The sequence below is a fragment of the Acanthopagrus latus genome, chromosome 23, assembly GCF_904848185.1.
Source record: "Acanthopagrus latus isolate v.2019 chromosome 23, fAcaLat1.1, whole genome shotgun sequence".
NCBI lineage: Eukaryota > Metazoa > Chordata > Actinopteri > Spariformes > Sparidae > Acanthopagrus > Acanthopagrus latus.
The window spans coordinates 3,160,494-3,175,850 of record NC_051061.1 but is presented as its reverse complement, the minus strand read 5'-3'; the positions used below and the strand labels follow the sequence as shown (position 1 = coordinate 3,175,850).

Genomic DNA, 15,357 nt, shown 5'->3' with positions numbered 1-15,357 from the left:
GCTATGGACCAGACCACCGGAGCTAAAGAGCAGGTAACACCACTACAGAAAGCCACTAATTTCAATTGGGAAATATTGTACTTTTTACAACACTGCATTTCTCTTAAAGTTAAAATCATTGGTCATTTTTTGATACAGTCTTGTAATAGGATGGTGCCTCCTTTAAAAACTAAGTATTAAAGCTGTAGTCTGTAAGTATTTTTTAGTTACATTTGCTAAAATTGTCATTGTGATCTGACAGAATAAGATCCAGGTCAGCGGTGTAAAAATCCACTGTCTGTGGCTCCACCCAGTGGCTGTACTTTGATTTGCAAGAATCCACAGCACCAGCTCAACACAACAAAATCGGAGCCGTGGGGAGTGTCTGAGAAGTGCCAATCATTCTCGTGCATATGCTGCTGGCCCCTCCCCCATGCAGCTTTACTGGGCAGTGCCCCTCCCCCACACAGGTGCAGTGCCTGCTCTTACCTGGTCAGATGCGTTCAAGCTCAAGTCCAAACTGTAAACGATGGCAGAGAACAGACAACAACAGAGAACTGGACCGAGCCAGAGAGAAAACTAGGATAAATATCTGAGCGTCATTTCAGAGGTGGAGGGAGCTGCTGGATTTATAATGACTGAAGAGGGACGCAAAGTTTGCCACTTTCTGCTGGACAAGTAAGGAGCCCTGCTTTATATGTTTCAATCTGTATTTTAATCACAAGGCTATGGTTGCGGTGGTTACAGTAATACTCGCAATAGTCACATGTCACCAATGTTGCAGTTGAGCTACGTAGCCTGTTGATAAATCTAGCTTGTTAGCTTGTATGCTAACTCTGGTATTTAGCTTTGTGTTTATGGCTACTGGTTAGCAAAAGTGTCTTTCAAGTGACCGAGGAGGAGGGCAGGGCTGCAGCTCAGCAGAGAGGAAGAAGGAGGGACCTGGGAGCTGTACCATTCAAATATTCTGGTTGAATCAAGTTTTTTCTTAGAACTCCAGACTGCAGCTTGAAGAATGGAAAATGGGAGCATCAGCAAGTGTAAAAAAAATCAAAGTGTGGACACAACAATTCTGCGGTTTGATAGAATGTTACAAGCCAGGCTAATTCTTGACCAGTGGAAGTGATTTCCTGTAGTCTTGACTGCGCAGTTACATTGCAAGGCAACCGATTTAGTAATCCAGTTATATATAACACTATAAAGGAAAGTTCAGAAAGAAATTAATGTCAATGTTTGCAGTGAATCATTCTTAAAATCTACCGTACTATTTTTTTCCCACAAACCAAGGTAACAGATTAATAAACATATATTGTCACCTTATACAGCTTTAAGCTGTATTGTCACAAAAGATGGTGGGACTATAGTCAGTATCCACATTGACATCCTCTGTAGGATAAGACCCTAACACATCTAGACAGTGAGAAGGAGAGATGGACTTACACATCTGTATTTCATTCATCTTTATTCCTCTTTGTAATGCAGCAGTCGGTAATTTCACACGAGATGACACATTCATGTTGTTTTTAAGTGTTTCATAATGATGTTCTTCTAACTGCTAACCATCCTGGGATATTAAATATTAAGACAGGTTACATACAGTGGAAAAAGCCCACAGTAAACACACACACACACACACACACACACACACACACACAGAACATCAGAAGTAACGCTTGATTACCAGTGGTATTTCGAATGCTGGGCTAAGGTCCCCTAAGTAGGCTGGGAGTTATAGCCTACATGTACAGCACAACAAATTGTTTTTTTAAGACAACACATCTGTCATACAGCTCATCATGGATTTAAAGCAACAATGGTGCACTATGACAAGCTGTTTCCAAACATGAACATTTGAAACTACTCCTGAACATTCAATCTTCCGAGATAATATCGTACTTCGTTCTAACTGTCCGGAAGTTACATATAATACCCAGCGGGCTGAAAACGGCCTGTGAACCAGAGAGGTTAAGTATAACCACATTCTCTAACAGCTGGAAACCTCTGAGCAGTAGGAACTGAGGGCAGTGGTCACAGAAACTGTACTGTGACAGACAGTTCAGAGGTCATACTTTCCATCAGCATCAGCAACTCTGAAACCAGGGTTCTGATTAATTAGAAATGTAAAAAGAAATGTACAATAAACAGGCTTTAATGTGCATAAAATACATTTGAAAACTGACATTTTAGTTCCACTTTCTGAAATACCATCTGTTAGTCACACCTCCTATGAAAAACTAGTCCCCCTTGGATTTGTTGTTTGCTAACATCCTCCCCTTGTTACTGCTGTAATGCCTGTAAAACGTTTGTTTCTCACACAGGTATTCAAATTCAGTTTAAATTAATGAGCTTGATAGCTGTATATTCAAAGGTTTAATAAGAGATAAGATAAGATTTTGAAAAAGTCAGAAAAACATCAACCATTGCTTTGTCATCTGAAATGAGCTTGCTGGCTGTTTCTAGCAGATCTAACACAAAGGATAAGCTAGTGGTGAACCAGGCTTTTTTACTTATAACTCTTCAAACTTATGCAGTTATTTAAAGGTATACCATGTGTGGTTTTCCTAAACAAACAATGTGTAGATTCATACAAAAGTCATCCCTGTCTCTTATGACCCATGAAAAGTGTGTGGCGGGGCCTGTGTCTAAAGCTGTGTCTGGGATGCTTCTGGGTGTCAAACTTTGGACAGTGGAGTGTAGTCCCCAGCCATCAACATCATGGAGCGTGTGGTGTCCTGACTCTATGAAAACGCAGCAACCAGGCTGCCATTGCTCTGTATAACTCATGGATGTCTAAAGATACCACCACTGTGCTCTCTCCGTCTGTCTTGACCATTGACGAGAGGGAGATAACCTTGAATAGTCTGTTAAGGGGCCACAACTGACAAATTGTGCATAGTTTACCTTTAATAAAGTGTCTCTTGGCCAAGGGAACAACACTCCCGTTACTGCTGTAGGTAGTAAGCTAGTTCGCCTGGCAGCTAGTGATTGCAGGTTAGAACAGATATGGTTAAATCCATTCTTTACGCTTGTCCTATGTGTTTCTGGTTATGAAAAGGCAAGGGAAAAAAAAGACGCCAAACTTGAACCATCAGTGCTTTAAGGGGAAAGGTTTAGCAAATAGTCAGCGGAGTAACTGAGGGAAGATGGAGCTAATTGCATGTCATGTAATGCACTATTTTTTCATGGCAATGTAAAGGGCCCTGGTTTATCAGTTGGGGTCCCTGTGGTTTGCGTAAATTAGGACCTTTACGACTTCATAATACAAAAGACCTTCATAGAAAAAAACAAAATCACTATATGAAGCAAAACAGAAAAACCTAAAACACTTAAAAGACATTTTTACAGAATGTTCACTGCTGATCATTGCTATTTATACACAAGTAGGAAAAGATGTTCACCAACAATTGAGCAAAGCTAAACTCCAACTTTGCTCTTCCCTTTTGTCTCTTTGAAAAGAATGTGTGAAAAACGAAACATAAAAATGCAAATCCAAAAGGAATATACAGTTTTTAAGAGAAACAATATTTACAGTATACAGTTTAATACAGATATAACTTAAAGAAAAGATAAATATCACTTATTTTTGTTTTTTTATACAGCAAGTCAGTGCTTAATCAATGACGGCATTATCCTAGTTTCTTTAACTATGGCTTGAGACTGGCTCACTGACTGGCATCTGACTGGCACAAGTTTTAGAGCCTGGATCCTGCAGTGACTGTTTCCAAGTTTCCACTCATTTTATCATTTAAGCACCTTAAATGTAATATTTAAATGAAAATATGTGACTGACAAAGCTGATAGTGGTCTGTCTTGTCTGACTGACTGTCAGAATCACTTACATTGCAGAAAAAGTCTAGAACAGTACATTTTGGGTGAGACTCCAGTTTGAGATGACAATGAGTCAGGAAGGGAAGGTATTTTTTTTTGTGGTGCTTTTTATCATTGTGCTTTGTAATGGCAAAGAGCTTTCTCATGGTTTCTCTCATTACCTTTATCCCTTCTCTCTCCTTTTTCAGTCTCTAGCTGGGTAATTGACAAACCTGGCTTGTAACAGGCAATTTGGTTACATTTTTGTTTAGATGTCTGAACAACAGATCTGTTTGTATGCTTTAAACAAAGTGTTTGTCTTTCTCAAACCAACAATCTGGCAAGCATGCCAACAGACAGCGACTGGCCAGGTGTTCCTATGTGAAAACATAGGCAGGAATTGAACTTGTACTCTCTTGTACACATGGTCTCGTACTCATAATCATGAGTTCCATATCATCTGTATCTTCAAAGAGAAACTGGAAGTGTGTGCTGTTGTCTCTATTTGAATGATTATTGCGTCTTGCCCTTTGAACACTCTCTGAACTACAGGTTTTTACAAACTAGTTTGTTTCAAACATTGCAAGTCCTACATAGTTTCATGGCCCAAGTGAGTCTTGGGATGTAAGTGCACTCATTTATTTATAGCATCTTATTATTAACCCCCCTCTGTTGTCTTGGACTTATTACTTCTGTTTCTCTCTATACATTGGACTCTACAAAGGGTCTTTTTGGCTTAACAGGAGAGGTAGGGCCTGTCTTTCTGTCAGTTGATCTGTCTGAGCAGTTATGGATCACCGGCATTGTTCGAGCCAGCTTGACATCCAGGAAGGAGGGATTCTGACTGGCAACCTTCACCGGGCCTTCTTTCTGAGGACCACTACCCTGCAGCCCCTCGTAGTAGTCAAGCTGGTTGTCGTGGAGGAGGTGACCATTGTGGGCATTGTTGTTGCTGCGGTTGTGGTAGGTGATAGACGATGGCTGGAGCTGACCTAAGCCTTGATTGGTAGGGGTTTTGCTTGGTGAGGTAACGACTGTGTCCACCGAAGACACGGCCCAGGAGCGAGAAGGGCTGAGACAGGATGCCGAACTGGATGGAGCTTGCTGTTGATACGGCTGGTGCACCCTCGCAGTCCTGTCGATAATGCCCATAAAAGGAGTGTTCCTCGATGAACGTCCCGCTTCTCCGGGATAAGTCCCACCTCCGACGATGGATGTTTCTGACTGCGGAGAGGAGATCAGGAAAAAATCGTCATGGTAGCCAATAACCTCTCCCACAGAGACCAGATCTGATTGGAAATCCATCTGCTGGGCGGAGGCAGAGGTCCTGAAGCCTGGGCCTTGATTCACGGGCTGCCCGCAAGCGAGGTTGCCGCTGCTAGTGGAGAAACGGACGCTGATACTTTGGGAGTGGACAAGTGGCCTAGGGGGGGCTGAGGAGGCGGTCGGATGGGCACTGAGGGGGCGTCGAAGTCCACCCTGATGGTGGTATTGGTGAGATGATAGAAGGCTATCATGAGGCCCCATTGTCGTCTCAGTCACTTCCATGGGGTAGTAGGCTGCTTTGGATTGGTTGCGGCTTAACTGCCGGGCCTGGCCAAATCGATTTATCCCTGCCATCTCCCCTCCTTCCTCTCTGCCATAACCAGATGCAGTTCTTGGCTGCATCTGCTTATGATCAACATCCACGTCATCTAGAGGATATGAAGCTCCAGAACTCAGACCAGCCTGGCTCTCCAGGCTAGGTCTGATATCTATAGGGCTCGGGTAAATGCCTTCCCCCAGTTCAGCCAGCTCTTGCGGTAGCTGATGAAACTGGGAGTAGGCAGAACTTCCCAGAATCATGCCGGAGTGAGCCGAGGAACTCGGCTGACTGGTTCTGACAACCTCGACTTTAGCTGGTTGGAGCCACTGGCTCTGAACAGGGTTCTGCCTCTGGAAGGATCTCTGATGGGGCAAAAAGCGTTGTTGCTGCACTCCTTGGTTCTGGTTTGAGTGATGGAGGGCTTGGCTTGACTGTGAATGGTAATGCAGACCTCCATTTCCTGACAATGTGGGCGTACTTTCTGACAAAGGGCTAGCTTGCTGGTGATGCTGCATTGGAGAGGGCGGAGGGCTGAAATGGTGATTGGAGGAGGATGGAGGAGGTGCAGAGTGACAGGGAGAAGTTAAGGAGGTGGAGTGGGTGGGGCTGGAGAGGTGACAATACAAGTGAGTGGGGGACAAGGAAGAAGGTGATGGCACCCCAGGGCTGCAGTTGGTGTCAAGGTTTTGAACCACAGGTGGAGGGTGGAAGGTGGAAGAGTGAGGACGTTCATCTCCTTCTCTGTAACTCTCCTCCTCCTCCTCCTCTTCCTCTGTAAGCCCCTCCCTGTCCAGCAATTGCAGACAACCTGAATCTCTAGACCTGATTTCGTTGATGGTCATGGCCACATTCTGTTGATAAATATGGTGTGATGAAGGAGGGGGAGATTGTTGTTGCGCAACCTGCCGACATTCTTCCTTGACACGGGACAGCAGGCGCTGGATCTCCCGGTTGGATGGGCACAGCCGGCTGGCCTCAATCAGGTCCTCCAGTGCTGCATGAAACTGTCTGAATGACAAAAGAGAGTGGAAGCAAAGACAAAAATATGATCTCAGAAGATGTCATGAAGACAAAGAGAGCTGCAGAGAAGTCTGGGGATCCAAACTAATGGTGATTTTAAGGGCATTTGTCATATCTCTAAATGATCATGACATCCTGTCAGTGTTCCCAACTCAGTCGTTAGGCACAGACTCCAACCAGCTGGTTTACTGTATTTTGAAAGGTGGCGAATAAAAAAATAACTACTAGGGTTCTAAAGTATAGGAATACATGTATTCATCCCAAAATGTACACACGTCATGGTTTAGTGCATAGAATTGAAGAATACATCTGACTCAGTCACCCTATGTTGAAAGAATGTCTGTGGGTGACAATATAACCATTCTAATCCATTCTATGTCAATCACTGTAACAAGACAGTCTTTAGATGTGACCTATGGCCTATGCCAGAGTTTATGCTCACTGACTGCTTAGTGCACTACATACAGGCTCTTCAAACTAACTAACTAACTAACTCAGGTGGAACAAAATAAACACTTGCCTCGACGTATACATTTGGGATTTTCCTCTTGCTTTTATCATGGTGTACTCAACTCTTACAGAACCGTGACTGCAAAGCCAGAGCAAGTACCAAAACTTGACTTCCACAAATGAAGTCATTCATTGTGTGTTTCAAAATAGACTCTGAACTGAACTCTGTCCCCAGAAAGTCCCCAGGTATAAACCTGGGTGCAAAGACTGCAACAAAACATAGCTTTGAGCTGTGATTGGTCAGTGCTTGACATTATGATACTGTGTTATGATACTTGTGAATTAACAACAATGACAACAGAATACCATTTTAACCCAGCAAGGATTTCCTCTTTCACAGGAAGTAAGGGTGGAGTGACATAAAACTGTTACTACACTGCTCCAAAAGTCCCCAGCTGAGTCAAAGACCCTATATTGAGATGGCTCATTATTTTACATCTTCCCTGTCATCTTCCAGGTAATTAAAAAGTAAAAAGCTCAGTATTCTGACTTAATTTTTTCTTGGTGTTACCAAAACAGAGAATGTTGGAAACATGAGGTCCTCTACCGTATCAACATTCAGCAGGACATTCATTAAAAAAATTAATTGTTTATTTGATGAATGCATGATACATGAAAAGGGAGCAGTTCATGATTTAGTTAGTATGATTACGCTCCACTCTACTATTTGCCCTTATGTCGCTATGCTTACCTGCGGCTGCGTTTGGCACGGGCCCGGGCATAAAAAGCTTCATAGGATTTTGCTTTCAGCCCTAGCGCCTTGGTAGCAAACTCCTCGGCAAGGCCAAAATCCTGCAAGGAAAAATTAAATTATGATACTACCTTAAAATTAAGGACAGGAGATTGGTAGAGGAAATTGAAATTGAAATAAAATAAAAATGTTTCTTAGCAGGGAACTACAATTGAATTAGGAGTCCTTTTAAAACCTTGGATGACAGATAATGTTGTGATTACACATTTATGTCCAATGTCCACCTCTGTGTGTGTGTGTGTGTGTGTGTGTGTGTGTGAAGAGAGGGAGAGAGAAAGAGACTCACGTGCATCTTACGGTGGCAGCGCGACAGGTTGAGCAGCACACACACTCTCAGCTGTTTGAACGTCTTCAGCTCGTCCCCTGGGAACTTCTGAAGGGCTGACTGATAGGAATGTGCAGCTTCCCTCGCTTTACCTTGCTACAAATGCACACACACACACACACACACACACACACACACACACACACACACACACAAAGAATACAACATCAAATAAATCTGTGTGTCTGCTTAATGTGTGTGTGTGTGTGTATGAGAGAGAGAGAGAGAGAGAGAGAGAGAAAGATTGAGTTTGCCTGTACTTGTGTGTGTTACCTTGTAAAGTCTGTCTCCCTCTTGCATCAATTTACTGAGCAGAACCATTAAGATGTCTGGTTTAGAGGTTGCCATGGCCCAGGTTGCTGGTCCTAAACACACACACACACACACACACACACACACACACACACACACACACACACACACACACGCACACACACACACACACACACACACACACACACGTCGAGTTACATTATTTCCAGGAGACGTGCTCTTATCATATACATAACTATTATTTGCCTAACCTCTGACCATTGCCATAAGCTAAACCTAACCTAAAACCTATGTCTTCACCCTCAAATGTTATGATTTTAGAAATGGAGAGTTGCATTTTAGCTCCATAAAGAAAGAGGCCCCCACAGTGTAAGTTATAAAATATATATATCACTGACAGCTGGAACAGAAGATTCCTTGGTTCCACACATATCAACATGTGCCATGTTGTTTGTTCTTATAGTGACAGTGACAGTTGTCAGGTCTTTTGCCACTCCTCCAAATGTATCTGTTTGTTAAAGGAATAGTTCAAATTTTGAAAAATACTTTTATTTGCTTTCTTTCTGGGAGTTCATTGAGAAGACTGATATCACTCTCATGTTTGTATGGTAATATGAAACCAACACCAGCAGCCACCTAGCATAGCTTTGCATAGAGACTGGAAACAGGGTAACAGTAATAATATGGATATACTAATGTGGTAACTATATGAATCATAAGGCTCTGATGGCCTGTGTAAGCAACACATCCCCAGTTAGACTCCAGCTGAAGACCTTTCCTTCATATCATTCTTCTCTTTTGCTCTCACTTCCTGTCTGTATATCTGATGTAAATAATATGAATCACTGCACAGGTTTCTACCTATTTTGGCTCCTTTTTTGAGTAGAGCGATGACTGCTGAAGTGTTTCTACAGCCAACAGCTCTGTCCAGTGGACGCATCCCGCTGCAGTCCACATGCTCCACCGATGCACCATGATCCACCAGGAACTGCACCTAACACGGGAAAAGCACAAAAAACAAGGGCTGTATTTATCTTATTGATATGACAAATGATTTGATTTTTAAGTTTCTTATCTACACTTAAGAAGTTCTGTCACCAGCTTTCTTCTCTGTTGCTAACAATAAATACAGCAGAAAATACTTATTCATTTCTAAATATGTGCAAGCATTTTCCGTTGTCCGCCACATACTCTGCAGGACAGGTAACGCAGGGACAGGCACTTCTAAAATTTGGCAGCTACAACTGTATCTGTTTTACGCACCACTTCTGGGTCACCGCAGAAGGCCGCCAGATCCAGAGGTGTCCGTCCACTGCGGTCAGCATGAGTTGTGGCCGCACCTCTCTCCACCAGCTCTCTGACCAGTTGGAGCTTGCCTTTCAGACATGCCCAGCTCAGCGCTGTTAACCCTTCCCTGTCGGTCTGCTCAAGTGAGGCTCCTGAAAACAGATACAGAGGCTTGAGATTAATCTCAGGCTACATTAGGGTCAAAGATAGCATATGTTCTCATTTCACATAGGTTTGTTTTCTTTTATAATGTGATTTATTTCAATAAATTGTGCTGCATTAAGTCTACAAGAGAAACAAAGGATTATTCCCTTTGAAAAGCTCATAATGAGCATTGTTTGCATGAATTATTTTACTGATGGTATCTTGAAACTGATATAACAAAGGGCAAAGAAGGGAGGCAATTTATAAGCTTCTCAACTTGTAAATGTATTTATTATATGATTTTGATATAGTTTTTTGTTTGTTTCTTTGGTTGATTTTGAGTCTTGTGCGCGCTTACATGGAACTCTGTTCATGTGTAAATGATACATTTTGATAATTTAGCTTTTCATAGTATCATCTTTGCTTTGTGTTGCCTTTAGGGCCCCTGGCAACTCATTAGCCCAAGTGTCCATGGTTTCTGTGGTGTGGCCCACAAAGTCCGCTTTTCGGCTGAGTGAGCATGTTCAATCTGCAGAGGTCATTAAGGTAATAAAAAATCAGTGTAAATGTCTGCTCAGCTAGGCTAATCAGAACATGGGAAGAGAAACACAAAAATAAAGAGAAAGGTTAAGCCCCTTGAGCTTGTTGCTGAAGTATCTATGATTTCACCCGTTTTAGTGCAGTCTCTCCTTTTCCTCCTCTGCCTCTTCGTCAGTGTAATTTGTGGCAACTGCTGCTCAGGAGGCAGAGTGAATATTCCAGTAATCAGAGGGTTGCTGGTTTGATTCTCTGACTTCATGTTAAAGTATCCTTGAGCAAGATACCTAACTCCAAATTGCTAATGATGAGCAGGTCGCACCTTGCATGGCCGCCTTTGCAGACTGAAAAGTCATCAGACTGAAAGTGGTGTGAAAATGGTAGGCAAACACTGCTTTCTCATCACAATAGTTTGTATATCCGCAGTCCAGAATTTTAAAGTTTTCCTTTTAAATGACAAATACACCTGATGGTCTGTAGACGTATTTCCTCTCACACAGGTGCAGCTCCTACCAACCAATTGGCCAGTCACTGTATTGTGTTTATGCTGTTGTTGTTAATGCTTTATCATCATCAATAATTGGGTGCTTACCATGATCCAGTAGCAGCTGGCCAGTGGTCAAATGTCCCTCTGAGGCTGCTGTCATCACCGCTGTTCTACCCTGCTGGTCGACCATGTTTACCTCCACCCCGTGATTTAGTAATAACTCTACCACCTGAAAGAAAGACACAGATGGAAAATGAGACTCAACGTGTCCGAAGCAGGAATCAAACTAAAACATTTGCTTAATCTGAGTTTGCTTGTGAGTGTGCATTCTCTGCATTCTGCCCACCTTCCAGTGGTCATGTCTCACAGCACTGAAGAGTGGAGCCACACCCTGCTTGTTGCCTTGGTCCACAGCAGCCCCCTGGTCCAGCAGCAGCCTGCAGACTGCCAGCCTGCCACTTCCTGCTGCTGCTGTCAGAGCTGACAGGAAGACAGAAGGAGAGAGGTTCTCTAAATGTCAGGTTTTCTCTAACAGGTACATTTCAAACAATCACTGTTTTAACAATCCAAGATTGCAACAGAAGATCTTTCATAAATATAGATAGAATAGATATTTCCTCGCTCCTAAATATTCCACAGTCAACTGTCAGCTCTATTATAACAAAATGGAAGCGTTTGGGAACAACAGCAACTCAGCCACGAAGTGGTAGGCCACGTAAAGTGACGGAGAGGGGTCAGCGGATGCTGAAGCGCATAGTGCAAAGAGGTCGCCGACTTTCTGCACAGTCAATTGCTAGAGAGCTACAAACTTCATGTGACCTTCAGATTAGCCCAAGTACAGTACGCAGAGAGCTTCATGGAATGGGTTTCCATGGCCGAGCAGCTGCAGCCAAGCCACACATCACCAAGTGCAATGCAAGGCGTCGGATGCAATGGTGTAAAGCACGCCGTCACTGGCCTCTAGAGCAGTGGAGACGCGTTCTCTGGAGTGATGAATCACGCTTTTCCATCTGGCAATCTGATGGACGAGTCTGGGTTTGGAGGTTGCCAGGAGAACGGTACATTTCAGATTGCATTGTGCCAACTGTGAAATTTGGTGGAGGAGGAATTATGGTATGGGGTTGTTTTTCAGGAGCTGGGCTTGGCCCCTTAGTTCCAGTGAAAGGAACATTGAATGCTTCAGGATACCAAAACATTTTGGACAATTCCATGCTCCCAACCTTGTGGGAACAGTTTGGAGCGGGCCCCTTCCTCTTCCAACATGACTGTGCACCAGTGCACAAAGCAAGGTCCATAAAGACGTGGATGACAGAGTCTGGTGTGGATGAACTTGACTGGCCTGCACAGAGTCCTGACCTGAACCCGATAGAACACCTTTGGGATGAATTAGAGCGGAGACTGAGAGCCAGGCCTTCTCGACCAACATCAGTGTGTGACCTCACCAATGCGCTTTTGGAAGAATGGTCAAAAATTCCTATAAACACTCTCCTCAACCTTGTGGACAGTCTTCCCAGAAGAGTTGAAGCTGTAATAGCTGCAAAAGGTGGACCGACATCATATTGAATTCTATGAGTTAGGAATGGGATGGCACTTCAGTTCATAGAATGAGTAAAGATAGAATTTTAACCAAAAGAGAAGTGCTTTTGGAGAATGAAGATTATCCAACTGACTGGCTGAGTAGGGGTGAATCTATGAATTTGTTTTTAAAGGACAAGAAGCAATTAGGACGAGTTTCCACAAAAACAGAAGACAGTAAACATTAACAGTAAACTGCAGTGTTTGTACAACAAATCTTGTTATATTTGTATAATTTCTTCATTCACATGTTATGTTTATATTAACATCAATTAGTATTAGAGCAGTTTAGTAGTCGATCATAGTAATGAACATCTGTTATGTAGTTGTGGACACTTTGTATAGTACCTGTCTCTCCCCACAGACTGTCAGGTGTGTTGATCTCCGGTCTCTCCTCATCTTTCTCGTCTTCCTCTGGAAGATCCAGCAGGTATGACACCATCTACACACACACAATAACAAATGTTACAAACATGTCCTAAATATCCGTGTTATAATTCAGTGACACACAATATGATAAATGTGTATGTGTGTCTGTGGCTCACTTCTGTGTGGCCCATTCTGGCGCCTGCAGTCACAGCCTGCTGCACTGCCTGGCACCTGGTCGCCCCCCTTTGGCCGCAGCAGGAAGTACAGCTCCAAGTAGCATGCTTCAGCAGGAAGCGCAGCACCTCGAGGTGGCCCTGCTGAGCTGCATGCACCAACACACACCGACCTGAGCTATCCACATGACCTGCCTGAGCACACAGGGAGACAGAATTAGATGCAGAACTTTGCAAAGCACAGAGGCAGTGGAAAACAGTATGACTCCACACACATCCAGCGCCTGAGCTGTAGCGTTTATATACAGTAGACATGACAAAACCGGCTATATCAGCTTTGGATACTAGATATCAGGGAATTGATGCTGTCCCTTTACATAGGGGGCTAAATTAATTTGCACAGTCTTGTTGAACTTTAAGCAACTATATTATTTTTCAAATTAATATGATGGCAAACATTTTTGTTTGCTGACCCACAAATTTTTCATCACCACAGGATGGTGAGTGGATGTAGACTGATTTTTAATCCTTCACATAATGGTTTACAATTTTTGAGAGCCTAAATCTAGCGGGCAGACAGGTGGAAGACTACCTTAGCTTTGTGCTGACACAGCATTGTGACAATGTCCAGATGTCCAGCTGCAGCAGCAAATCCCAGTGCAGTCAAACCATCTTGTGACTGAGCATCCACCTGGAAATACGACACAGAAGGGTGTTTGCGGTGAGTTGGAACAATCATCTGATTACAACCAAGTACATTGTTTGCATAGAGTTGAGTAGTGAAAATAGTGTAATATCAGAACTCAGGAAAACTTTACAAATAAATGATTATTACCTGAGCTCCATGGTCAAGCAGCAGTGCCACGGCATCACTGTGGCCTAGGTGAGCGTGGACACACAGCAGGGGGGCGTTGCTGAGGACATCACTACGGTAATTCACATCAGCTCCACCCATAATCAACAGCCTGCTCACCTGCGCAAGTAGGGGGACATTTAAGTTGCAGTCCATCTGTATTACCAAGTGTGTGTGGGTGTGTGTGCAGTATGTTACCTTGATGTTGGGGGTGTACAGGTTGCGCAGCGAGGAGACAGCAGGGCTCAGACTCTCTGTGCTGTAGGACAGCCACAGGCCCTGCAGGACTGAGGAGGAAACCCCAAGCTTCCTACTCAGACCCTGAAGACAAGAATGGAAACAAATAGTTAGAGAGGCTAATATTAGATGAATAATTATAAACACTGTAAATAAAAGTTGTCTTAAACACAAGCACCATTAGCATACAAATAAGTAACGCTGGCATAAAAATAAGTAGTTTTAATTTCCCCCTGGGAGCAAATAATATATTTTTTTTTATTGATGTTTAATTAATGTTATTATAAATATAAGTACTGTTAGCATAAGAATAAGTATAGTCATCTTTATATAAGCAACATTGGCATAAAAATAAGTAATGCTAACAAAGAAGAGTCACTTTGGCATTAATAATATTCTTTCTGTTTGGCTGTTACACAAGTGAAGAACACAGACACCCACTCCTTCAGATGTTTTACCAGTAGTGTCAGTGTGTATGAAAAATGACATCTTAGCTGTCTGCAGTATATAGCCTATGCAATACTTATAAGAAGCTACCTTGATGCAAGATTCTTAATTCTTATTTTAAATCTCATATGTAAAATGTATAAACACAAAAAAAAACACTAAATAAATGACTAGGATATGGTGTTAGTACTTATACATTTTCCTGTAAAGCATCTCCAACTTGTTAAACTACATTAATGAACGATTGACAATATCACACAAATTTGGATTACAAGTATTAGAAGGATCTGTTCATGCGTTTTTTCATGTATCATTGAATGTGTTCACAACTGTCACAGACAACTAATGACAGAAACATTATCAGTGATAAATACATTAATTCATTGTTCTCATATCTGCTTATCCTATAATGTGCTCTCAAATAACTGAATGTACTGCTCATAACTGCTAAATGCTAGGGTAAAAAATAAAAACGATACAAGAGTGATAAGTAGTGCCAGACCAATATATCAGTTGGCCAATATTGCTTCTAACCTTGTAGATGTGAGCCTTCAGAATGTGATGGCCCAGCTCCAGTGTCTGTTGTCGGTTCAACTTCCCTTCCTGTCTGCAGAGCCAGAAGGCCAGGAGAGTGTGACCGCTCCTTATAGACAAAGAGATGGATGGAGAAACAAATCAGTGAAAACCTCTTTCTTTCTCCTTCTTTCCACTCTCACCCTCTCACTGGCCATCAGTTACCTGGGATCGCAGAGGAACCTGTCGTCCTGACCCTCCTCTCTCCACATCAGCCACTCCCTGAAGGAGGCGTGGTTTAGCATCCTGCTGCCGTCACTCCGTTGCAGCAGGAACGAGGAGAGCTGCTCCAGACGGTGCACAAACTCCGCCCACTGCAGCATTCCTCCGGTCAGAGCGCCAGCATTCACGGTCTCAAACAGCTGGAGCAGGAGAAGAGAGGCGAGGAGACGAACAGTCACACTTCAGCATATGAAAATTATTCC

At 43.0% G+C, this 15,357-nt stretch overlaps 1 protein-coding gene and 1 long non-coding RNA gene across 4 annotated transcripts in view; one reads left to right on the top strand and one right to left on the bottom strand.

Moving 5' to 3' along the window:
- Positions 1 to 493: 493 nt before the first annotated feature.
- Positions 494 to 15,205, top strand: LOC119014142. Its single transcript, XR_005072889.1, has 5 exons — positions 494 to 657; positions 11,059 to 11,240; positions 12,645 to 12,710; positions 13,454 to 13,543; positions 15,094 to 15,205. It is a non-coding gene; the product is annotated as an uncharacterized LOC119014142 (long non-coding RNA).
- The window catches only part of tanc2a (tetratricopeptide repeat, ankyrin repeat and coiled-coil containing 2a), a 47,661-nt gene continuing 33,728 nt past the window's right edge, over positions 1,425 to 15,357 (bottom strand). For all 3 annotated transcript variants that reach the window (XM_037089083.1, XM_037089082.1, XM_037089081.1), the window contains 15 exons: positions 15,098 to 15,294; positions 14,894 to 15,002; positions 13,874 to 13,996; positions 13,658 to 13,795; positions 13,415 to 13,513; positions 12,826 to 13,017; positions 12,629 to 12,722; positions 11,052 to 11,185; positions 10,811 to 10,934; positions 9,514 to 9,689; positions 9,112 to 9,244; positions 8,251 to 8,342; positions 7,939 to 8,073; positions 7,593 to 7,693; positions 1,425 to 6,379 (listed from right to left, as the gene is read on the bottom strand). In XM_037089083.1, the coding sequence (XP_036944978.1) occupies positions 4,489 to 6,379; positions 7,593 to 7,693; positions 7,939 to 8,073; positions 8,251 to 8,342; positions 9,112 to 9,244; positions 9,514 to 9,689; positions 10,811 to 10,934; positions 11,052 to 11,185; positions 12,629 to 12,722; positions 12,826 to 13,017; positions 13,415 to 13,513; positions 13,658 to 13,795; positions 13,874 to 13,996; positions 14,894 to 15,002; positions 15,098 to 15,294 (3,738 nt within the window). In that variant the 3' untranslated portion in view covers positions 1,425 to 4,488. The remainder of the gene's footprint in view (positions 6,380 to 7,592; positions 7,694 to 7,938; positions 8,074 to 8,250; positions 8,343 to 9,111; positions 9,245 to 9,513; positions 9,690 to 10,810; positions 10,935 to 11,051; positions 11,186 to 12,628; positions 12,723 to 12,825; positions 13,018 to 13,414; positions 13,514 to 13,657; positions 13,796 to 13,873; positions 13,997 to 14,893; positions 15,003 to 15,097; positions 15,295 to 15,357) is intronic.